Below are 26,002 nucleotides of genomic sequence, written 5' to 3'. Positions count from 1 at the left end.
GCAAGAAAACTAAGCAGTATCTTGTTTAGGTACATGCTGCTCATGCCTGTAATCCCAGCACTTTGGGAGGCTGAGGTGGACGGATCACCTGAAGTCAGTAGTTCGAGACCAGCCTGACCAACATGGAGAAACCCTGTCTACTAAAAATACAAAATTAGCTGGGCGTGGTGGCACATGCCTGTAATCCCAGCTACTGGGGAGGCTGAGGCAGAAGAATCGCTTGAACCCAGGAGGCGGAGGTTTTGGTGAGCTGAGATTGCGCCACTGCACTCCAACCTGGGCAACAAGAGCAAAACTCCATCTCAAAAAAAAAAAAAAAAAAAAAAAAAAAAAAAAAAAAAAAAAAAATGGGTGGGGAGGAGCATGCAGGTGAATGTGACTTAGCAGTGAGGTTCCAGTCCTGGGTGGGATGGCAACTTCTCAGGTTTTTAAGTCTATTTATTAGGCTTTATAACTTACAAACATGACATAAATTGTCTCATACACTTCAAATCTTACATTAGAAAGGGCGGCAAATGAAAAATACAGATCACGAAGGTACCTGCATTACAGGACTATGGAGAAGAAGTAAGTTAATGTGGACTCTGCATTTAAGAAACATTCGCACTCAACTGTCACGAAAAACTGTAAATTTCCCCTCGTTTTTTTGTCTGAATTATCAGAGGTCCTAAAAATTACTACAGGTCACTATGTAAGTCTATTTTCTTTTTTTTTTTTTTTTTTTTTTGGAGATGAAGTCTCGCTCTGTCAACCAGGCTGGAGTGCAGTGGTGCAATCTCAGCTCACTGCAACCACCACCTCCCAGGTCCAAGCAATCCTCCCACCTCAGCCTCTTGAGCAGCTAAGATTACAGGCATGCACCACCATGCCCAGCTAATTTCTTTTAGTGCAGATAGGGTTTCACCTTGCTGGCCAGGCTGGTCTTGAACTCCTGACCTCAAGTGATCCACCCGCCTCAGCCTCCCAAAGTGCTGGGATTACAGGCGTGAGCCACTGCACGCAGCCATAAGTCTATTTTCTTAAATCACCTTCCATTTAACGATGCCAAATATTCATGTCTAGCGATACTCCCTAACATAAAATCTTGGTACTTTTCTCTAAACCAGGCAGAATTCCAATTTCTCTTACGTTCCTGTAGATTCAAACAGGCTTCTTAATAATTGTCAGAAAGGTACTCTAAGACCTCTCGCCTCATCTGCCCTCCACCTGGCCCACCCAACCCTTGGGTGTCCTCAGGAGGGGGCAGCCATGGGAACAAGCATGCCCTCCTGCTGTGCTCGCATGGCCTTAGCTGGTTGATGGGACTGGGAGAGGCTGACCCTGTGCCGTGCATCTGGAGGCCTGTGGTGGTTCCTGTGGCCTTGACCCTGTGTGTGTCTTTTGGGCTATCTGCCTCATGGATGGTGAGAAGGCCTAAGAACCACCTCCTCCTCCTCTTCCACAAGCTGCTCACGCACCCTGGGTCAGGCGCACGGTTTGCCTTGTAGAACCAATACTACTGTTCTAAAGGCAGGCTCTCATCAATCCTCCAGGTGACCAGCAGGGACTCTGACCCACGCCCTATGCCATCTTTATCTTTTGTTTTTTTTTTTGAAACAGGGTCTTGTTCTGTCACTCAAGTTGGAGTACAGTGGTTCAATCATGGCTCACTGTAGCCTCAGCCTCCTGAGTTCAACTGATTCTTCCACCTCAAACTCGTGAGTAGCTGGGACTACAGGCATGTACCATCACACCCAGCTAATGTTTTATATTTTTAGTAGAGATGGGATTTCACCATGTTGCCCAGGCTGATCTGGAACTCCTAGGCTCAAGCAATGCTCCTGCCTCGGCCTCCCAAAGTGCTGGGATTACAGGTGTGAGCCACCACACCTGGCCCCTATGCCATCTTCTTCCAGCCTAGATGAAGCCCAAGATCTAAATCTCAGGACAGGGACGGAAAATCTCCCAACCTCAAACTCAGTCCTAGCTGCAGTCTCCAATCTAATTTGTCCAGAGACTCCTAGGAGTAACTGAGCCTCTATTATCTAAAGCTCATACTCTGACTCCTATCTGGGGCCAAATACTTGATACTAAAGGGGCAGATGCTTTGAGACACACACCCTAACCCTCCAACAATTATCAACCAGATCACAAACCAGTAACAACAGCAAAATATGTAGGAAAAACTAACTTTAACATATCAACTTTTTTTCTTTTTTTTTTGAGACAGTTCAAGCAATTCTCCTGCTCAGCCTCCCGAGTAGCTGGGATTACAGGGGCTTGCTACCATGCCCGGCTAACTTTTGTATTTTTAGTAGAGACAGGGTTTCGCCATGTTGGCCAGGCTGGTTTCGAACTCCAGGACTCAAGTGATCTGCCTGCCTCAGCCTCCCAAAGTGCTGAGATTACAGGCGTGAGCCACAGTGCCTGGCCAACATATGAACTTTAATAAACAAATATACAAGTGTTTTCAAAACAACCTCCTTTATTATCTGCTTCTTTTTCCCTTTGGGTAGGGTGGAGCAAACACCTATATCTTTCCTTTAGAGTCAATATCCCTTTACTACGTAACTGAAGATCTTTCCTGGATAGAGTGGTTCTAACTGGAAGCAATGGTGGCCGTATAGTAACCATAACACCTGCCTTAATCAGTCATCAACTTATTAAGAATATAACCCTCGCCAGGCACGGTGGCTCGCAGCTGTAATCCCAGCACTTTGGGAGGCTGAGGCGGGCGGATCATGAGGTCAGGAGTTTGAGACCAGCCTGGCCAATATGGTGAAACCCCATCTCTACTAAAATACAAAAATTAGCCGGGCATCGTGGTGTGCGCCTGTAGTCCCAGCTACTCAGGAGGCTGAGACAGAAGAATTGCTTGAACCCAGGAGGCGGAGGTTGCAGTGAGCCAAGATCATGCCACTGCACTCCAGCCTGGGAGACAGAGCAAGGCTCTATCACAAAAAAAAAAAAAAAAAAAAAAAAAAAAAGAATATAACTCTTGTGAAAGCTCTCTGAAAAACAGGCAAAGCTGCAAAATAATGTCCATTCAGTACCAACAGTATTTCTTTACACATTTCCTCTTTTTTTTTTGAGACAGGGTCTGATTTTGTCACCTAGGCTGGAGTGCAGCAGTGAGATCTTGCCTCGCTGCAGCCTCGACCTCCCTGGGCTCAGGTGATCCCCCTGCCTCAGCCCCAAGTAGCTGGGATTACAGGTGTGGGCCACCATGCTTGGCTAATTTTTGTATTTTTTGTAGAGATGGGTTTTCACCATGTTGCCCAGGCTGGTCTCCAACTCCTGGGCTCAAGCGATCCACCCTCTTCGGCCTCCCAAAGTGCTGGGATTACAGTCAGGAGACACTGTGCCCGGCCTTCTTTACGTATTTCAATCCACCAGAAGACTCACAAAGATGAAGCAAGCAGAGAGCTGTACCGGTACATCTTGCAGAGAGCCCACTCTTGAGTACAGAGAGCCCAATGACAGCCCACTGCTTCCGGGGAAGCAGCCAGCTAACAACCTCACTAAAATCTCACCTGCATGAGCTCTGCGCGCACCGGCTGGATGTGGTCATAGAGGAAGTCGGGCTGCAGGTTGTCTACACACAGCTCCAGCGTCCTGAGGCCTTGGCTGACCAATGTCTGAGACCCATTGAGTGCAGACACCAAGGGATCCATAAGCATGGGCAGGTACGGCAAGAGCGAGCTCAGCCGCACGGGGACGGTGAGACACAGCTCCACAAAGAGGTCCTTCATGTGCTGCTTGTGCAGGCCACTCTGAAGCATGTTCAGCCCTAGAGAAGGGGGTGCAGCCGTCAGAGAGGGAAGATGCTCCCCGGACTCGGGCCCAGGTGAAACACACAAAAGAACTGCCCCTCCTTCTCTCCTGCACATCAGCACAACTGCAGGAAGACCTCTGTGCCCTTAGAATCCACCGTTACATCTGTCCCATAATTGCACTCACGACCCCTTCTGAGTGGCAACAGTAGGCCGCATGTAATTGTTATAAATTATAATTTAAATTATAATCATAGTCCTATATCCTTTTAATATCATAAATTATTTTTTAATTATGTTGTACTATCAGACTTTCAGTAAACCACAGTTGAGGTCTATTCTCTAAACAGTTTTTAAAACTAATTTTTGTGTACTACAAATGGCGAGGAGCCTCTTTCTGATAAAGTCCACCTCCCCACCACTCATGAGGACAGTTAAGGATTTACTGACCCCATTCCTGAGACAGTGCCACTGAGAGCCGAGACTGGATAAAAAGAGAAAGGCGTGTGGCAGTGGACCGGAGAAAAGGCACGTCCTGTGCGGCACAGGCAGGCAGGATGAAGGATGAGAACTCAGGGAGAAGAGGAGCCATCAGGGATGGCCTCCCGGGGCAGCAGAACCAGGTCCCAAATCCGGAGGATAGAGGAGGGCAAGGGGCTGCGTTCCCAGCACAGGGTCAGCTTGAATGAGACCGGGAGGGAGGAACGCCCTTGGGGACAGCTGAGCCCAGGAGGAAATCAGACTGTGCGAACAGGGGCTCGGGCAGGGATCAACTAGAGACAGGGTTAAATCCGGACATGGAGCCAGGTTATGGGGCACTCCCATGGCGGATTCATCGCCATTTCAGTCAACAGTAAAGGATGTCCCTGCTGCCTCCTGGGTAGCCTATGTCACTTCTCTAAGGAAGTTAAGGAAACACATGAGAAGGGTCAATCCCTTGCCAAGAGCTCACCTTACCAAGAAGTGTAATGCATTCCTGGGACAGTGTTTCCAATCAGCACACACCCCATCAGCATTCAATGAACCCAGATCCCTGTTAACTATGTACCTTGAGAGCATTCCTAATTATACAGGAATTACAGGATTCTGGCTATGCAAATCAGAAGCTAAATGAAAATATAAACTAACTGTAAGTCAACTTTGTCTCAACTTTGTCACCTGCTTTTTCTTTTTTTGTTCTGATTCTCTTTCAATCTAGGAATCCCTGATCTTACTAAACCACTAGAAATCGTTTTCTAGACTTGCTTACCAAACACCATAAAAATGCAACCAAACCCTAGTCAGGACAACTAAAACCTAAATCCCATTCAATGCTGAGGAGGGAGGGGAAGGGCCCATCCCTGAAGGCAGTGCCCTTCAAAGTCCCAGTAGAGGACCGGGGCCGGGGGAGAGGAGCAGGGAGGCGGCGGATGTGAAACATCCCATCCCACCAACCATGACCCTCACCAGTTACAGAGGATGAAACCCAGCAATCAGAGTGGCTAGACACATGACTAAATGACACACAAGACTAAAAGGCAACCAAAGTCACTGCTCTGACCTTGCAGGAGGTTTGGAAGGAGAGGCAAGAACTCCTGATACAAGAGATCGTGGCTGCCTCCACCAATAGAGCGAAACAGCGCCCGTAGCAGCAAGAAGTAGTTGTAGGGTTCTTTGGCAGTCTGTGCGAGCTCCATAGAGCTGTTCACAATCTTGTGCAAGTGAGGCTGCAGGGTGGAGAAGACGCAGGTTAGTGGCATCTAAATGAGGAGGATCTACAACCTCCAGACTCTAAAGTGTCACTGCAATCCGACAGCAATGGAAGGCAATTCTGATGTGTCTACTCCAAAGGGAAAAAACCCAACGAGCACATTCCAATCTTTATTTAACTCAAAATAGTTTATCTTAAAGTATACGTTGGTATCTGTAACAAATGAAATGCAAAAAGCTACCTACAGGGGCCAGGCAAGGTGGCTCCAGCCTGTAATCCCAGCACTTTGGGAGGCCAAGGGAGGCAGATTACCTGAGGTCAGGAGTATGAGATCAGCCTGGCCAACATAGTGAAACCCTGTCTCTACTAAAAATACAAAATTAGCCGGCTGTGGTGGCACGCGCCTGTAATCCCAGCTACTAGAGAGGCTGAGGCAAGAGAATTGCTTGAGCCCAGGAGGCAGAGGTTGCAGTGAGCCAAGATGGCACCATCACACTCCAGCCTGGACAACAAGAGTGAAACTCTGTCTCAAAAAAAAAAAAAAAAGTAACCTACAGGAACTGAAACTGTACTACCAATCAAATAAGATGTATGCAAAGTGTAAAAAAATCTCAAAAGACATTGAAGATTATAGTGTTTTGGAAGACTTAATTGGAAAATATTTTTGTATAAATCTTTCTTTTAAAAAACCACTCTACTAGATCATACTAGCTTTAATCAAAATTTTAAACCATATTAACTTTTTATTTTGTCAAATCCTAGTTTTGACATGTCACATGCTAAGTTTAACATGAAAATTTTTTGCATGTGTATTTAAGCAATTATAAATTCTTGGTATAGTCACTGATATGGTTCCAAATTTATTATGGTATATGGCAGAATATATTTATTTTACAAAACTATATGTATTATTCTGGACAAAAAGTTCTATGAAAATTGTTCCTCGAATACTTTTCTTAAACATTCCAACATTCTTTTTCTTTCTTTTCGTTTTTTTTTTTTTGTTTTTTTTTTTTGTTTTTGAGACAGGGTCTCACTCTGTCTCCCAGGCTGGAGTGAGTATAGTCAGTGGCACAATCTTGGCTCACTGCAACCTCCGCCTCCCAGGTTCAAGCAATTCTCCTGTCTCAGCCTCCTGAGTAGCTGGGATTACAGGCATGAGCCACCACGCCTGGCCACATTCCAACATTCGATTTGTCCCGATAGGTTTTATTCTGGGCTTTTTTGCTGTTGTTCTGCATACTCATATCTAATGCTGGCAAAAAATGAATTATTTGAGGATAATGAAGACACAGATTATAATTATCTTATATCTTTAAATTTAAAAATAAGTATTTTCCCTTTTGTTTTGGAGACAGGATCTCACTCTGTCACCCAAGCTGAAGTGCACTGCAGCCTCAACCTCCTGGCTCATTCAAACGATCCTCTCTCTTCGGCTTCCTGAGTAGCTGGGACTATAGGTGCACACTACCACATCCAGCTAATTTTTTTTTTTAATTAATTTTGTAGAGATAGGGTCTCACTATGCTGCCCAGTCTGGTCTTGAACTCTTGGGCTCAAGCAATCCTCCTGCCTCAACCTCCCAAAGTGCTAGAATTATAAGATTATAGGTGTGAGCTACCACGCCTAACAATTACTCTCCTATATTAACACAAAAGTTAAGGTTGTTGATAAGTAATTATTACAGAACTGTGAAAAGAAAACAAGGAAAGCACAGGTTACTAGAGCTCTGTGTCACCATCTGTGCAATTACTCCAAATGAACAGATCTTATTTACATCTTCAAATTTTCCCGAGAAAGCATCTCTTTTGACATATTCAATTTTCTATAGAAATTAAGATATTTTGCCACAAGACGGAGTGCATTTTTATAAGGTTTTTATTCTACCACCTGCTGCTTTTAGTGATATTAACTACGGATGGGTTTTACCCATTTGCTAGACTCAAATAACAGATGAGATCCAATTACATAGGATTAGTCATCTATAAAAATGTATGATGGGACATCTTCTCTAAGATATTCTTAATAAAGAAGCACAGACTGATCAGAATTTTTTATTTAAAGAGGAAAAAGAAAGAAATAGTCCTGAAATGTGTCATTTACAAACTGCCAAGACTGTTAACACAGAGAAAACACAAAACCTGAGTGAAGGCCAGGTGCAGTGGTTCACACTTGTAATCCCAGCACTTTGAGAGGCCAAGGCAGGCAGATCACCTGAGGTCAGGAGCTTGGCCAACATGATGAAACCCCATCTCTACTAAAAATACAAAAATTAGCCAAACGTGGTGGCATGCACCTATAATCCCAGTTACTGGGGAAGCTAAGGCAGGAGAATTGCTTGACCCGGGAGGCAGAGGTTGCAGTGAGCCAAGATCACTCCACTGCACTCCAGCCTGGGTGACAGACTCAAAAAAAAAAAAAAAAAAAAAAAACAAAAACAAAACCTGAGTGAAGTGGACAACTGTTGATGTAAGTGTAACCGCAGAACCAGTTCGAACTGGTTCAGCTTCGTCTAAGTTGATTTCAGTTGCAACAGACCCCAAGGCTGCAAGTCGCAAACATGCGCAGGTGAACCAGGCACGCAGGATTAGTGACTCTGGGGCAGGCTGGAAGGAAAAGTTAACCACAGATGGAACCCAAGTACCTGGACCAAGCAACGAGGACCAAATTAAGAAGCAAGGGAGCCCTGTTTTGTTGCAATAGGAACTTAAGAGCAAAAGGGCCAGCACTGCCTCACTGCAGAGCTCAATCAAATCATGCCTCACTGCATTTTTCCATCTCCCTCACAGTTACTCTTCCTATAAAACCCACCCTGATACCCAGCTCCAGGAGAACGGGGTCTCCTGTCTCCTTGTCAGTCGACCTTGCAATAAAGATGTTTTTTTCCCTGAAAAGCTGGTACCATCGTATTGGCTTCAATGTGCATCCAGCAGTGAGACCATTGCTTGGTAACATAATTGGAACTGTCACACCATATTTGAGAGGTAGGTGAAGACATTTTTTTCCTTCTAATAAGTTCGTTTGCATCACTAAAATTTTTAAAAATAGAACCATCTGCTCCTATTTGTGTAATCCAAAAAAAGGAAATAGGTTTAAAAAAGAAAATCAGTGATGTCAATACTAATAACACCACACTTGTTTGCCATAAGAGTTCTGGATTTTTCATTTTAAGTTACTAGATAGACAAATTAGTTACTGCTTAGACATATATGGAATGATTTTCACACTTGGCCCTTATTTGTTTCAAATATTCACTATTTCAAAGAGTACTTTATAAATATAGTCACTACAGTTTCTGTTTTAAAGTGAAAATAAGAATTAAAAAAAAAAACAAGCCAGGCACACTCACAGTGGTGAGTGCCTATAGTCCCCAAAACTGGGGAGATTAAGGCAGGTGGATTGCTTGAGTCCAGAAGGCTGACCAGCCTGGGCACCACCGTGAGATCCTGTCTCTAACAACAGTAACAAAACCCTGAACAGAAGCACTACTTAGATTAAATTGACTTTACCTTCAGCATTTGTTCATTTTCAGCTGCAAAGAGGGAGACAGAGCCAAAGACCAGCTTAAACAGCTTGAGGTACAGGTTGGAGAGCTCCACGTTGGAGCCCATTTCTGGCAGGCGATCAAGGAGATATTCCACCAGAATCGTAGCAAACAGAGCAGAGGTAGTAGGATTTGCCAAGAAGGAATTGGCAACAATCTGTCAAAACAAGCAACACATATGAAAAATTAATCCCTTCCCCAAAGCAGTTTTAAGACAAAGTAGTAAGCTTTCCAAAAACATAAAACCAAGCCTGTATCACACACTCTAAGAAATTTAATTATCCACCAAAGGAAAAAAATGAAATGGGTTTACTGAGCACTGAGTGGGGCAGTTCACTTCAGTGATGTCATCTGTTATTTCATCCTCATCATCAAATACATTAAACGCATTTTTTTTTTGAGATTTTGAGATGGGGGTCTCGTTCTGTCACCCGATCTCAGCTCACTGCAGCCTCAACCTCTTGGGCTCAAACAATCCTCCTGTTTCAACCTCCCGAGTAACTAAGACTACAGGGTGTGTGCCACCACACCTAGCTAATTTTTATATTTTTTCTAGAGATGGGTTTCACCATTGTTGCTCAGGCTGATCTCAAACTCCTGGGCTCAAGCAATCCCTGGCCTCTTAAAGTGCTGGAATTACAGGCATGGGCCATCGCACCCGGCCCACATATTTATTTCTACTAACGAAAGGAACTGATCCAAAGCATTTGAATCTTTTAAAAATTGTTTCAAGACATTATGGCCTAATATTTCTTTAAATTTTGAGCTATAAGCACATCCTTAGCTACATTATTTTTAAAATCCTTGAAATAAATGAAAAAGTATTTAAGACATAAATGAAGAATTGTAATGTTCAAACAACATAAAAAAAGGAGTTTTATACCTGAAGAGCATAATTTTTTGAGATTCTCTCCACCATGTAAGGGACCGTAGTTTGGAAGATTTCTTTGAACGTTAAGGGGTTCATCATTGTGAACACGCCAGCGAAATGCTCCAATACCTCCTTCTCCTCTTTCATTCTCACAGTCTGGCAGTTGGCCACGCGGATGTATGTCTGCCCATTTCCTGCTATCTGGACCTAATACAGGGGAAAAAAGCCACCCACGGGCATTAAAACTGAACCTCTCTGAATATGTTCCATTACGTAACCAGATCAGCTGCATAATTAAAATAGAGCACTTAAATTAGATAACAAATGTCCCCCTCTAAAACCTTTTAAATTCTCCTTTCTCACCTTAATTTTGGCAAAGAATTAAAAAAAAAAACCTCTAGGTGTTCAGACCATGAAAAAAATTAGTAAACTTAAGTCTTATATTTTTATTGCATTCCGTTTACATTATCTGCCCCACAAAAATGCACACAGACTCTTAGAATTCCCACATAAACGCAGTGCTATGTTGTGGAACAAAGCACATCTGGGTATACAAATACTGTGGACCATCCAAATACTAACAGCTCTCACTGCCACCCCATCACTAGCACCTCTAATACTAAGAGCTTCCTTACCTGATAAATATCTAAAGCTTGCATTGCATATTTCACAAGTTTGATGTAAATCTGTGTCTCTTTGGGTTGTAACTGCTTGTTGGGAATGAACTGAGCTTCTGGAAAAGAGAAAGCATATTAAGTTAACTTGAATAAAACTCACTTTATGAAAAGTATTGTTTGTCTACATAACTGAAGAGCAGAATTACCACCAGGCGCTTTGCATGATGTTATGCCCCACGTGATTGTCTTGACACCACACACCAAGGTTTTGACCAAACTTCGACAGTCTGTGACTTGGAATGTCTGCTTGTCTTCCTTGTCCTTTTCTCCTTGCTTCTCGAAGGGAGGCACGGGGGCCGGGGTCACGGGGGTGGCAGGCGGGGGTGGGGGCGGGGGTGGAGCTGGGGCAGGGACGGGTGCTGGGGAGGGAGCAGGGCCAGGAGCTGCAGGGGCAGTGGGCACCCCAGGCAGAGCTGCTTCCACGGCTCCGAGTTCTGACTGAGGCTTACACTTCTTAAAAATGGCAGAGAGCTGGTATCGAGCAATTGTGTGGAATTTGAGAACAAAAACCTAATGGGAAGAGAAATTCAAGGGGGAAGACGGAATTATTCCTCTTTGACAGGCTAAATACTGCTCAGATCACAGTAAAATAAGATGGGACTGACACCAGCTGCTCAAGTCATGCTGCTTTTCTATGAGGCTGGTGTCAAAGGAATTGCAGCTTTTGCCATTACTTCTGATGAAACTGCAGTTACTTTCGCACCAACCCAACAAAGCTGGTGGAAGGCTGGTAACATCTGGGCACCTCCTTTGTGCCAAGTGTAAAGGAAAAGAAAGGTGCCGGTTTACTCCCAACACCATCTCCGTTTTGCATGTGCAGAGTCTGGCTCAGGAAGGCTGAGTGACTGGCCTGACAAGCAGGGCCTGGATTTCATCCAGGACTACAGGCCTCGTCCCACCAGTGCCGCGCCACCACCCGTGGGGCTCAGGAATCACATCCCTCACACTCTGGGTGTCTCCCCAGAGATGTCCACAGCCAGTCTAGCACTTGGGTACTATGCCCCCAGAAAATAACTCTCCTAATTACTTGCCAGGAAGTGTGCTAAGAGCTTTCAAGCGCTGCCTGATTTAACTCCCACAGCGATCCTATGAGGCAGATATCATCACCCCAGGTGAAAAGATGAAAAAACTGGTGCACAGAAGTGAAGCATCTGGGGAGCCTGGGTCTGAACCTAGGTGGTCTAACTCCTGGGATCGAGCCTAGCGATCGAGCCACCCCTACAGCACTGGTTCAAGTTTAGCCACAAGTCCAGCATGGTGGCTCACACTTGTAATCCCAGCACTTTGGGAGGCTGAGGCAGGAGGATCACTTGAGGCCAGGAGTTCGAGACCAGCCTGGCCAACATGGGAAAACCCTGTCTCTACTAAAATACAAAATGTTAGTTGGGCATGATGGTGCATGCCTATAATCCCAGCTACTCGGGAGGCTGAGGCATGAGAATCACTTGAACCCAGGAGGCAGAGGTTGCAGTGAGCCGAGATCACGCCACTACACTCCAGCCTAAGAAACAGAGCAAGGCTCTGTCTCAAAAAAAAAAAAAAAAAAAAAAGTTTAGCCACAATCAGGATAGAGTGCAGGATGGATGATACTCTCAGAAGAGTTGGTACCTCCAGCATCCGCATCAGGACGTCTCTCCCATTGCCGCTCTCCTGCTCGCTCTTGGAACGGATGCAGTCCACCAGGTTCAGCAGGAGCTTGCAGGACATGGTCTGGATGCTGCTGGGCAGGGACTCGTCGTCGATGTTCTTGGCGAAGAGCTGGACGGCGAGGGAGAGGTCGCTGAGGGGCAGGTGCTGGCGGACATGGTGCACGAGGTCGGCCAGCGTGCTGTAGGCAAGGGGCCTGCGGGCAGAGACCTCCACTAGTGCTCATTCCCACGTGGCCATGCCTGCTGCAGCAGGCCACCAGGGATATCACCATCTGCCCCAGAACACCACCCCTGGGACGGCACAGTTACATGGCCCATTTTCACCACATTACTCTCTCCCAGATACATGATGGAAGAGGGCTCAAGTTTTGTACTGATACCTCCATCTTTACCTTCCAAGCTAAAAGTTTAACTTTGTGCATGTCATAAAGTTGCTAATAGACACTGGCACATACAGCTATCCCGAGGAGGAATATTACCAGCTTAATCATGCACTGAATGGGTTTTGTTGCTCAAAAATAAATAGGACGGGTCAATCAATCTTTATATATGATGACCACTTTACAGAGACATAGTAAGAATTTTCAGGCTACTAGTTTTTTCCCTCACTAAACACATGGACACCTGCCATGTGCCAGATCCTGGGCCTGCCAGGGACACCTCAGTGACCCAAGTAGAGCCCCAGTCCTCAGGAAGCTTACTTACAGCAGAGAACACACAATTAAAGAAATAAGCTACACAAGTTGGTAAGTGCTGGGGGAGATGTGAAAAGGGCACATGAGAAAGATGAGTGGGGGGATCTATTTTTAAACAGGGTTCCAGGGACAGTTCCTTTGAGGTGGCACTGAAGTTGAGATCTTAAGGACAAAAAGGGGCCATAAGGCAAAAATCCAGGGAAATTTCCAGATGGAAGAAACAGGAAAGATAAAGGCCCAGAGGTGGTAACTGCCTGAAGTAGCCAAGAAGCTATAGGGGCCAGTGTGGCTGCAGCACATCAGGGAGGGCAGCTGTAGGGGCCAGCATGGCTGCAGCAGGTCAGAGAGGGGAGCTGTAGGGGCCAGAATGGCTGAAGCAGGTCAGGGAGGGGGGCTGTAGGGGCCAGCATGGCTGAAGCACATCAGGGAGGGCAGCTGTAGGGGCCAGCATGGCTGAAGCAGGTCAGGGAGGGGAGCTGTAGGGGCCAGAATGGCTGAAGCAGGTCAGGGAGGGGGGCTGTAGGGGGCGGCGTGCTGCAGCAGGTTGTAGACAGGATCTACAGGGGCCAGTGTGGCTGCAGCAAGTCAGAGAGGAAGGACCAACACAAGATGTAGAACAGGTGGACAGAGCCAAATCACGCAGAGACTCAAATGCTACGGTCAAGAGTTTGGGTTTTCGCTAAGAACTACAGAAAGCCACTGGAGGGCTTCGGGCAGGAGTAACATAATCTAACGTCCAATTCTAGGCAGGTTCAACTCCAAGTTACAAAAAATGTCTTAATATTTTATAACATTGTCTATAGAAAACAGTGAGAAAACTATCATATTCAAAGGATCCTAAACATTTTTCAAAAGATCCATCACTCCTCCTTCCTTATTGGAAGCAAAATATGACAAATATTGATTCATTTTATAATGTAAAGATGATTAAATGTTAATTTTCTGCTTTAGAAATAGTAACCATTATCACTACTTTTTTTTTTTCTTTTTTTTTTTTGAGACAGAGTTTCGCTCTTATTGCCCAGGCTGGATTGCAATGGCATGATCTCGGCTCACTGCAACCTCCGCTTCCTGGGTTCAAGCGATTCCCCTGCCTCAGCCTCCCGACTAGCTGGGATTACAGGCATACACCACCACGCCTGGCTAATTTTGTATTTTTAGTAGAGACGGGGTTTCTTCATGTTGGTCAGGCTGGTCTCGAACTCCCGACCTCAGGTGATCTGCCTGCCTCGGCCTCCAAAGTGCTGGGATTACAGGCGTGAGCCACTGTGCCTGGCCACAACTACTTTTTTTTTTTTTTTTAAGTGTAAGAAACAAAGATTATACGGACATACATTAAGATATTAGCAACATTACTCCATCTCCCTGTGCAGGACCAAAAGGTTTTCTTCCCTTCTATCTTCCTGGTAGGTTATCAAAAAAAAATTTCTTTTTAACATAAAAAGATGCATTATACAAAAAGCAAAAAACAATAATAATGTCAGATAAAGTTTTACCTAAAATTTAAATCAAGATGATTACTCTGATTTCTTCCTTTAAGCTAAAGCACAAAAAGTAATCTAAGGGCTTTCCAAAAATCCTGCAATTCTTGGCTGGGCACAGTGGCTCATGCCTGTAATCCTAGCACTTTGGGAGGCTGAGGCGGGCAGATCACCTGAGGTCAGGAATTTAAGACCAGCCCGGCCAACATGGCAAAACCCCATCTCTACTAAAAATACAAAAATTAGCTAGGCATGGTGGTAGGCACCTGTAATCCCAGCTACTCGGGCAGCTGAGGCAGGGAGAATTGCTTGAACCCAGGAGGCAGAGTTGCAGTGAGCTGAGACTGCGCCACTGTACTCCAGTCTGGGTGACAGGGTGAGACTCAGCCTCAAAATATATAAATAAATAAATAAATAAATAAATAAATAAATAAATAAAACAAAAATCCTGCAATTGTTAACCTAACAGGTGTGTCAAGGCCCAATAGCTGGTGTTCACTGAAACACTTGTAACATGAAGAGCCAGTAACTGATGCTCCTGGCATTTAACCAATCAGATATCACTGGTTTAATCTCGTACCTTAGAGTCTCTCTGGCAGTATATCCTGAGCCAATTAGTATGGATTCATCAAACAGCTTGTCCATGCAAGGAATGAACTCTAGAAGACAAACATCCATTGCACAGATCACTAACAAAACCAATTACACATTAAATTACTTTACAGTGCTTTCGAAGTAGCCAGCCCGCAGTCTGATATGCAATCCAGGCCTGAAAGGGGACAGAGAGGAGACCAGAAAGGCACGAGTGCTATTTCAGTCTAACATAGCAGCTCTGCTGGGCCACACCAGTCACCTGCTGTCAAAGATGCAGTCAGGGTCACATTCAGGGTCAGAGATCAAATTAAGAATAAATCAGCTTGGTGTCCCCTGGCAGAGATCCCACCTCTAATACTTAATTGTGGGCACATCCCACCATCCTTAAACATTGTCACCACCCTCCCAACCAGTTTGGAGAAGGGAGCGGGATCTCCTAAATGCCCCTTTACTACCCTGAAGCATATTGAGAAGACCTAAGGATGTTTCTCTATGTAAGTTACAAAGGTCCAGGCGTTTTTACAATGTTCTCACAGGCATGAGTCCCAGGTTACGGTTCCTGATTCCCTGGATGATGCTCATCAGAAGCCCCACCGGGGTTCCTCTCTTGCTCTATTCCTGCAGGTGGAACAACCCCTAAACTTACTCTCTGCGCCCTTGCAGGCCTGAACCTAACCAGGGTTCTATAGAAACAACCTGTCACCACTCAGGGACAATTCAGGCTTCTAAGGATGTGCAGACGGGGCAGCAACAGCATGTCCACACTTCCCCTGGGGAGCTCTATTAATACAATCATCCCAAAGGATGTTCAGGTTCTGGAATAAGCCTGACATAAAGCCAGCTGCAGTAAGTCAAATAAAGTACATTTCCCACCAGCTCATAGCTATTGAGGGTCAAAGGCATAAAAGATATGCAGACACTGAAATGTGCAAGATGCACATCTCTAGGTAACTCCACAGCCAGGCAGCACACGGAGGAGCAGCCCAACGGAAGCAGCGACAAGCAGGCCCCTCTGAGGTCAGAGAATGCAACGGGCCAGGCAGGCTGCAGTGAAGTGGCCAAGACGAAGGAGGCACAGAGGGGTGCAAAGGGCTCAGCCGTGATGTGGAGAACTGGCTGGGGAGGTGAGAACACCTCCAGCAGAGGGAGAACTAATAGGAGATGAAACTGCGTGACCACTACTTTCCAGATCCTCTCCATGACCCAGAATCGGAATCTCTAGGAAAATACCGAACTTGTTAAAATCGCAGGTTTTCTCAAACCACTGGCTCTTCAGAATGAGTGAAAATGAGTTACCATTTGATAATGTTGCAGGTGCCAAAAAAGTAAGGTGAAGAGAAAATGTTGGTGGAAGTGGACGTTTTAACTGTAACACACAGTTAACATTTAACATGATTCTCTAAATGTTTCTTTCCACCAAAACTTTGAGATGTGATGCTAATGTCTATTTAAGTCTCAGGAACTACTAAAGGGCTTCAAAATAAAGCGTCCTATAGTAGTATCTTGTTAAAAAAAAAAAAAATCAAGCCAACTAGTAAATGGAGTTCAAAAAAAGGGAAGACTAAAAGCTGAACCCCAAAAGTCTAACGTGATCAACCCCTGGAGAGCAGCAGCTTGGGAAGCCAGCAATTCTGGCCAGCAGCCGTGAACACTGATTAAAACCAAGCTTTATGCCCTCAGAAGGGGCCAGCTTGTACAGTAATGGGAAGGAGGTTACCTGGTAAGCATGAAAAGGATTTTTTTTTTTTTTTTTTGAGACGGAGTCTTGCTCTGTCACCCAGGCTGGAGTACAGTGGCGCGATCTTGGCTCACTGCAAACTCCACCTTCCCGGGTTCACGCCATTCTCCTGCCTCAGCCTCCCGAGCAGCTGGGACTACAGGCGCCCGCCACCATGCCTGGCTAATTTTTTGTATTTTTAGTAGAGATGGGGTTTCACCGTGTTAGCCAGGATGGTCTCGATCTCCTGACCTCGTGATCCGCCCACCTCATCCTCCCAAAGTGCTGGGATTACAGACGTGAGCCACTGCACCCAGCCAAATCTGTTAGCAGATCTACAAGAATCCTCATGCTACAAAGGTCTCCAACACGCCTCCAAAATTCTTACTCATGGCAGGAGTACTGGAAAGGTCGGGTGCAGTGGCTGACACCTGTAGTCCCAGCACTTTGGAAGGCTGAGGCGGACACATCACTTGAGGTCAGGAGTTCGAGACGAGCCTGGCCAACATGGTGAAATCCCGTCTCTACTAAAAATAAAAAAATTAACCAGGCATGGTGGCGGCTGCCTGTAATTCCAGCTACCTGGGAGGCTGAGGCACAAGAACCGTGCCTGGCTGAGATCTGATGGTTTTAAAAAGGGTAGTTTCCCTGCACAAGCTCTCTCTTTGCGGGCCACCATCCACATAAGATGTGACTTGCTCCTCCTTGCCTTCCACCATGACTGTGAGGCCTCCCCAGCCAAGTGGAACTGTAAGTCCATAAAACCTCTTTCTCTTGTAAATTGCCCAGTCTCGGGTATGTCTTTATCAACAGCGTGAAAACAGACTAACACAGGGAGGCAGAGAGGGAGAGAAAAGAGGGGAAAAAATGAACCCAAGACAGCAACGAAGGAAGCAAGGATACGTGGAAACCTCACAGCACAACTATGGAATGTCAGCCGAGTCCCCAAAGATGGCCACAGGACTAGCATCAGCATTCAAGACAAGACAGGCTGGACATACGGTTTCTCAGCTCTGTGGTGAGGATGTGTTTGGCAGCAATCAGAAGCTCCTTTCTGAGGTGTGCAGTCTCTGCTGGACAATTTGAAAGTAACTGGAGCATTCCTTTCACCATCTGCTGAGAATACTTAGTCACCAACTCCTGTAAGGACAGAGTGAGATGACACAGTTACACGGACAGGAGAGTGTTAAGAAAAATTCAAATGTTACCAGCTTCTTAAAAATTCAGTAAGACCTTTGGGAGGCCGAGGTGGGTGGGTCACATGAGGTCAGGAGTTCGAGACTAGCCTGGCCAACATGGCAAAACCCCATCTCTACTAAAAATACAAAAATTAGCTGGGTGTGGTGGCACACGCCTGTAAGACCAGCTACTTGGGAGGCTGAGGCATAAGAATCGCTTGAACCTGGGAGAAGAAGGTTGCAGTGAGGCAAGATCAAGCCACTGCACTCCAGCCTGAAAGAGTGAGACTCTTGTCTCCAAAAAAAAAAAAATCATTAAGACTAAGCTTGACTCAAGTGACCCTTGACTTCTTGGGCTCACGCCATCCTCCTCCCACCTCAGTAGCTAGGACTAAGGGTGCATACCACCATGACTAATTTTCTTTTTTTTTTTTTTTTTTTTTTTTTTTAAGAGATGGGGGTCTTGCTATGTTGCCCAAGCTGGCCTCCAACTCCTGGGCTCAAGCGATCCTCTCACCTTGGCCTCCCAGACTGCTAGGATTATAGGCATGAGCCACCACGCCAGGCTTGTAAGATTTTTTTAAAAGTAATTACTTGTTTACTTAGTCATCCCACTAATGTAAGTTGTGAACAACAGTGGAGCCAACTTGAGCCAACTCAGAACAGGCTCTAATCACAATCTTCTTTTGAGGTGTCAGCACAAGGCCACTCACCAAGATAATACAAGCTGACTAAAATGTCAAGGCGTACCTAATATGACTTTTTATTTATTTTTATTTTTTTTGAGACGGAGTCTCACTGTTGCCCAGGCTGGAGTACAGTGGCGGGATCTTGGCTCGCTGCAGGCTCCGCCCCCCAGGGTTCACGCCATTCTCCTGCCTCAGCCTCCCAAGTAGCTGGGACTATAGGCGCCCACCACCACGCCTGGGTAATTTTTTGTATTTTTAGTAGAGACGGGGTTTCACCATGTTAGCCAGGATGGTCTCGATCTCCTGACCTCGTGATCCACCCGCCTCGGCCTCTCAAAGTGCTGGGATTACAGGTGTGAGCCACCACGCCCAGCCCTTAACTTGACTTTTTACACCAAGATGTTCCATTTTCTTCATGTAAGCTATCATTATCTAGTCATATACATTAAAATTAAGGGGGAAAAGGTTACAAATGCTTTCAAAAGTAGTTTTTATTCTAAACAATTTAGCACCTGTTTTAATTTTCATTTTTCTAAACTAAAAGCCTTACAAAAAGCATAAATTATAATCCAATTCAATTGACATAGATCAGTACTGAATTTATTCCATACTATAGAACAATCATATAAGAATTCTTTTCAAAAACATGAAAAGGAGATAAGGTATTTTTTCCTTTGAGTTCTTATGATTTAAATAAGAACACAACTATGCACAAAAAAATGAAACAAAAATCCACCATACAAGCTCCTCAAAAAAGCACCCAGAACTTCTTTGTCAGTTTTATTGATAACGCCATTTAAATTCCAATCTCTCTCACACCTAGCTGCCACAACACACAACTTCTAACAGCAGCAAAAGTCAATGAACCAAATACGCCCATACAAAAATCTGCACGTAAATGTGTATAGTTGCTTTATTAATAATGGCCGAAAACGAAACAGGCAAATCCATAAAGACACAAAGTACATTCGTGGTTGCCAAAGCATGTAGTCAAGGAAGGCTGCTGATGAGATGGGGTTTCTTTTGGGGTGATGACATTATTCTAAAATTGGATGGTGGTAATGGTACAAATCTGTGGCTAAACTAAAAACCACTTAATTGTACACTTAAAAGGGGGGAATTTTATGATACATAAACTATATCTCAATAAAGCTATTTTTAGGCCTGACTCATGCCTGTAATCCCAGCACCTTGGGAGGCTGAGGTGGGCAGATCACTTGAGGCCAGGGGTTCGAGACCAGCCTGGGCAACATGGCCAAACCTCACCTCTACAAAAAATACAAAAATTAGCCAGGTGTGGGAGTGCATGCCTATAATCCCAGCTACTCGAGTGGCTGAGGCACAAGAATAGCTTGAACCAGTGAGGCAGAGGCTGCAGTGAGCTGAGATTGTGCCACTGCACTCCAGCCTGGGCAACAGACTGAGACTCAAAAAATAGTAAGTAAATAATAAAGCTGTTTTCAAAACATTAGAAATAATCTGACTACTCATCAATTGGTGAATGGATAAACACACACCGTGATACATCCACACAATGGGATTCTACTGCTGTGGATTGAGCTGCATCCCCTTAAAATTCCCATGTGAAAGCTGTAACTCCAAATGTGCCTGTATCTGGACACAGAGTCTTCACAAGGGGATGAAGTTCAGTTAGGTCATAGGGCTGCAGCCATTATCTGGCAGGACTGTGGCTGTGTAAGAGGAGGAGGGGAGAACTCTCCCTCTCTGTTTGCCATTGTGAGGACACAGCAGAAGGCAGCTGTCTGCAAGGCCGGAAGAAAGCCCTCACCAGAAACCAGAACCTTGATCTCTGACTTCCAGCCTCCAGAACTGTGAGACAATTGCTGCCATGTAAGCAACCTAGCCTATGGGATTTTTGTTAAGGCTGCCAAGCAAAGACAACTACACAGCAATAAAAAGTAATCAGTAAAACAAGGTCCTATCTCAACATTACTGCTAAGTGAAAGAAGCCAGACTCAAAAGGCTGCAGAGACTAGACACCGGACATTTCCATTTAGATGACATTCTAGAAAGGACAGAGCTATGGGGACCAAATAAATCAGTGTGTATGCCAAGGAATGGAGGTGGTGGGATGAAACTGACAACAAATACATAACAATGGAGTTTTGGAGGGTGATGGAAATGTACTGTATTTTGATATGTTAGTAATGATTAACAACATTTGTCAATTCCTAGAACTATACACCCACAAAATGTGAATTTTATTGTATGTAAACTATCTCAATAAACCTGACATAAAAGTCAATGACCTTACCTGGTAAATCCTGATGATGTAAGCTAAAAATGACAATGTTTTAATCTGAGCAGCAATGAAGTCAGCATACAACTCCTTGTTGTAAAGCTTATGTTGCCTGAGTAAGAAGAGAATAAAAATATTACCTCTCAATTTTGAGTGATGTATTAATTAAAAGCCTGTAACCATTATTAAACCCAAAAGATTGATTTCTACACAGACCCAAATAACACGGCAGCAATTGCAAAGGTGTCTACACTTTTTGTGCAATTCCAAATAACATAAAAGTTTTAAGGGAACACATGAACCAGTTCTCCAGCCCATTCCATAGCAGTTACAATGTGAATCCCACAAAGTCAGTGCCAGGCCAGTCTACTCAATCCGCAGAAAGAATTCGTGTAACATCTGCTCAGTGCAAGACCCCGACTAGGGCCGTGGCGACGGCCAAAGAGGATTCCTCCTCAGATCCTGCCCTCAAATGACGCAGCCAGACAGGCTCCAAGTCAGAAGGGTGCATGAAGACACGTCAGGAGGAACGTCCTTAGGTTTGAGAAAAGGCTTCACCGAGAGGCTTCAAAGGATGAACACAGACTATCTGGAGATGAAGGCTGATGGGGAACTGAGGGTGTAAAGAACATTCTAGCACTCAAGCTGAACAATCAGCAAGAACAAAGGCTTGATGGTGAGCAAGGCTTGGACATGCCATAGCTGTCATTGAGCACGGTAATGCCTGACGACGTTTTTAATTTACAACACACACACCAGAATATGAGCTATTATCTCATCTTCCCAAATTAAGAACGAAAATAGCTAAAACTGTCATCCCTGAAATACAGGTGCAGAAAGTCAACAGTGCATATAATTTTACCAAAATTTTATCACTCCTAATTTTCATGTCTTAAGAATGACAACAGCAAGTATATTTTTACTTGGAATCCAGGCACTGTGGCAGCCGGCTACAGTGGCGCCTCACCTGGCTTGTGCAGACACTTGAATGGCAATGGTGTTCATGATCAAGGGCACAAACTCGGCAACAACATTGTGGATGTTCAGTTTGTAGAGCTAAAAGCAAACATACCAGATTTTCATACATCAACACTCTGCTATGGCAACAAAATTTGGCATACCAAAGAATCATCACGTTATTTAACATGTGTGTATTATACACATCTTTTTGCCCCAGATGTCAATTTTCTTTTAAGAAGCCCAAAACCCAAGAGACTAATGAGCAATACACATACCTGATACATTAAAACAACAATAATGGGCAATTCTGCCAACACTTTCAGAGAAAGTGATCCCCTCGGAATGATGGAATGCTGGAAGACAGAAATGGGTAGGACCCGGGTTACCATTGTGGCATTTAAAATAGCCCCCACCAGTGCCCACTGAGAGAGAACGGAAAACAGTGACACCTCTTTGTAAATATTTGTGATGAAAGATCCAAACTATGTTGAAAACAAAGTATGCAGAACTATCATTTAATACAATTTAATATGAAAGTTTTCTCTCTTTTTTTTTTTTTTTTTTTGAGATGGAGTCTCGCTCTTGTCACCAGGCTGGAGTGCAGTGGTGCGATCTCGGCTCACTATAGCCTCCACCTCCTGGGTTCAAGCAATTCTCCTGCCTCAGCCTCCCGAGTAGCTGGGATTACAGGCATGAACCACCACGCCCAGCTAATTTTTGTGTTTTTTAGTAGAGACATGGTTTTGCCATGTTGGCCAGGCTGGTCTCAAACTCCTGACCTCAGGTGATCTGCCCACCTTGGTCTCCCAAAGTTCTGGGATTACAGGTGTGTGCCACTGTGCCCGGCCTAAAGGTTTTCATATTTTTCTACATAATCATTTGTAAAAACTTCAGGAAAATGTGTCCAAACTTGGAGATTCAAATCACCTGAGAAATTTTTAAAGCGAATACCTATGACTTCACTTACTTAAAAGAACAGCACAAAGTACAATTTACCCAGCAGTTTTATTCAAAGATATTTATAAACAGAAAATGCTTACAATATAGAAAAGTTCAACAGTCCTAATATAAAGGGACTCATGAAACAAGGAAAATGTCAGGCTCAAAATACAAATGGGCAATGGATATGAACAGACAAGGAAAAAAGAAAATACAAAGGAATGATACTGAGAAAACAAATTTCTAACTAAGAACAACGAAAAGAGGAAAGCTTTATTCAAAGTTTCTTGTTCATCCTAGCACAAACTAAAACACTCCGCACAACCATTTCAGAAAAACAAACATGAATAATATTAATTCAATCACAAAAATTGTCATAGTAAATGCTCAAAACATGTTACCTATGTGGCAGACACCACAAATATACCATACATTACCTGCGGACCATGCCAGCATTACCTTCACAAAGTCCGTGAGACAGGTTTTTCAGATAACGAGAGGAAAAATAAGGTCAGAACGCAGGTTCATTAACTTTCCTGGAGTCAGAAAACCCCAGTGGGGCAGGAACATTGTACTGGAGCTCTCTGTCCTAGAGCCCACACTCTCAGTCACTGAGCTATATATTTTTACCTGTAGTTTAAGGGACTTTATTAATGTCAAAAGACTCAAAGCTAAGGGACAGAACAGACACCCCACACCTGGTCTGCTGCTCTTCCCAGCAGGGTGATCCTGGGTTTCAACAACAACCTTATCTTTCTAGCCTGGCATCAACGACACCCAACAGGTCACTTTCACCCCTCCCAGGCTGTAGAGAAGGACCAGTGATGCTTCACCAGGCACACAGGTTTATTTGTCTTAAATGCCTCCACGTATTTAAGAGAAAAAAAAAAATGTTTTAACAGGCCAGTATCTGAAACTACAGAAGCCACAGGTAGAAATAACTCAGCGAAACACTTACTGTTCGAGTCTCACTGTCTTCACGCTCCGGGTTGACTTTCACAGCAATCGTTGTTATCATACCAACCATTTCTGGGGGAGGCACTGTGTTCTCGGGGATCACTTGAGGGTTCTCAAAGTAGCGGTTCTACATTAAAGTCATAAAAATATTTTTTCCTAAAGTCAAACCCAGTATTCATTCAAAAAAAAGCAAAAAAACACTTGACTCTTTGGTGGAAAAAAGCAGCATGTTCTACATTTTTATGCTGCACCAACTCCACAGTATTTGGGCTCAGCCATTCATTTTCCAATGCCCCTTAAAGCCTAAACCAACACACACTAGATGTTTACTCTTCCCACAGGACCATAAAGATAACACAACAGGGACCATGTTCTCCATCTTCAACAACAGAAGACAAAAGCTTGCCTAAAAGTATTTTCTACTCTTTTTTCCCTGGCTAATAAATGATTAAATACAAACCATATTACATTCCTACCACAGTGAGGCAGGAAAGAAAGCACTCCATCCCTCTTGGGAACAAACTACGAGCTGGCAGTCCCCACTGATTAATTTTTCACTCTCCAAATAGAGATCAAAGAGGGAAGAAGCAAAACACATGACATTTTTTTTTTCTTGAGACAGAGTCTCACTCTGTCGCCTCGGCTGGAATGCAGGGGTATGATCTTGGCTCACTGCAACTTCCACCTCCTGAGTTCAATTGACTCTCCTGCCTCAGCCTCCCATGTAGCTGGATTACTGCCACGCACCACCATGCTTGGCTAATTTTTGTATTTTTAGCAGAGACTGGGTTCCACCACGTTGGCCAAACTGGTCTCGAACTCCCAGCATCAGGTGATCCACCCACCTGGGCCTCCCAAAGTACTGGGATTGCTGGGGTGAGCCACTGCACCTGGCCAAAACACAGGACATTTTTAAAAGCCAGGACCTCACTGCCAACCTTCGCTCTCAGTGGATTTGGCGTTTCACGTTCAACAAGGCAGCTGCCTATGAAAAGCAGTGCTCGGGCTTTGACAGGAGGGCAGGTGGCAGGACTTGACAACTTAAAGTCACTAATTTTAAGTTGTATACATTCTCCCCAGATTGAAATCCTTTAAATGCCAAAAAGAGTCAATTTTATCCTCTATCAATTTAAAAACTTTTTAAAGATTAAAAGAGAAATCTTTAGGCTGGGTGCAGTGGCTCACGCCTATAATCCCAGCACTCTGGGAGGCTGAGGCAGGTGGATCACCTGAGGTCAGGAGTTCAAGACCAGCCTGACGAACATGGTGAAACCCCGCCTCTACTAAAAATAAAAAGTTAGCTGGGTGGGGTGCTGCACGCCTGTAATCCCAGCTACTTGGGAGGCTGAGGCAGGAGAACTGCTTGAACTCAGAAGGTGGAGGCTGCAGTGAGCAGAGATCATGCCACTATACTCCAGCCTGGGCAGACTGAGACCCTGTCCCCCTGCACCCCCAGCCAAAAAAAAAAAAAAAAAAAAAAGAATTATGATTCCCAGAAGAAGAGTCTGGAAGAAGCTATTCCAAACTGGCAAGAGTGTTTACTTCTAATAAGCAAGAAGGAGATGAGATTTTCCTCCTCTACTCCACAAACCTGTATATTGTGGCACTGCTTATGAAGAGTTCTTAATGAGATCGACAAAAAGTTAGTAAAATTTTTTTAAAAATTGAAAATATACACCACCTCCCCAAAAAGTCTTCAAGCCTATAAACTCAACTATCTTTAAAATGCACAAAGTGAAAAACAAAAGCAAAACCTCCATGTCAATGGTTGCTTACAAGTAAATGAATTATGACAATTATTTTTCCAAAATTTCAACAATAAAAATACATTGCCTTTATGTACAAAAAAAGTACTTAAGTGAAACAGAAAAACTAAAAAAGCTATTTTTTTGAATGGCTGACTTATCAACCTAGCTTTTAACCATTACTAAACATTCCCCATTCTAAAATAGTAACCCCTCCTCACACACTATTTCTCCAACCCAACTGTTCTAAAGTCTTTTTGGAATAAGGAAGTATAAACAAATGTAACTAATTAAAACCAAAGTAAAAACATACCACTACTTTTGGAAGCTCCTTGTAAATCTGTTTCACAAAATCCAGAAAATGATGAATCTAAAAAAAGCAGACACTTTCATTATAGGAAGATATTCATAAACAGAAAATACCTATAATAAATAAGAAAAGTTGTAATTGTCTTACTAAGAACTCATAAGAGAGGTAAGGAAAATGGTGGGCTCAAGATACAAACAGGCAATGGATGTGAACAAACAAAAAAAATAAGTAAATATAAAGGACTGATAAACAGAAAACAAGTTTCTGATTCAGGAAGAGCAAAGAGGTGAAAAT

At 44.2% G+C, this 26,002-nt stretch overlaps 1 protein-coding gene across 12 annotated transcripts in view; it reads right to left on the bottom strand.

Annotated features, from left to right (window-relative positions):
- The window catches only part of TRRAP (transformation/transcription domain associated protein), a 142,929-nt gene that overhangs the window by 92,042 nt on the left and 24,885 nt on the right, over positions 1-26,002 (bottom strand). For 10 of the 12 annotated variants that reach the window (XM_030797394.1, XM_030797395.1, XM_030797402.1 and 7 more), the window contains 14 exons: positions 25,712-25,768; positions 23,655-23,780; positions 22,033-22,110; positions 21,765-21,853; positions 20,813-20,909; positions 17,672-17,810; positions 14,940-15,018; positions 12,143-12,377; positions 10,681-11,044; positions 10,493-10,590; positions 9,870-10,064; positions 8,952-9,143; positions 5,293-5,458; positions 3,513-3,769 (listed from right to left, as the gene is read on the bottom strand). In XM_030797394.1, coding sequence (XP_030653254.1) covers positions 3,513-3,769; positions 5,293-5,458; positions 8,952-9,143; positions 9,870-10,064; positions 10,493-10,590; positions 10,681-11,044; positions 12,143-12,377; positions 14,940-15,018; positions 17,672-17,810; positions 20,813-20,909; positions 21,765-21,853; positions 22,033-22,110; positions 23,655-23,780; positions 25,712-25,768 — 2,172 coding nt within the window. The remainder of the gene's footprint in view (positions 1-3,512; positions 3,770-5,292; positions 5,459-8,951; positions 9,144-9,869; positions 10,065-10,492; positions 10,591-10,680; positions 11,045-12,142; positions 12,378-14,939; positions 15,019-17,671; positions 17,811-20,812; positions 20,910-21,764; positions 21,854-22,032; positions 22,111-23,654; positions 23,781-25,711; positions 25,769-26,002) is intronic. The other 2 variants (XM_030797396.1, XM_030797403.1) reach the window with 1 other exon arrangement.

The sequence above is a fragment of the Nomascus leucogenys genome, chromosome 17, assembly GCF_006542625.1.
Source record: "Nomascus leucogenys isolate Asia chromosome 17, Asia_NLE_v1, whole genome shotgun sequence".
Taxonomy (NCBI): domain Eukaryota; kingdom Metazoa; phylum Chordata; class Mammalia; order Primates; family Hylobatidae; genus Nomascus; species Nomascus leucogenys.
The sequence above is the reverse complement of the archived record's forward strand: the minus strand, read 5'-3'. Positions and strand labels throughout refer to the sequence as shown.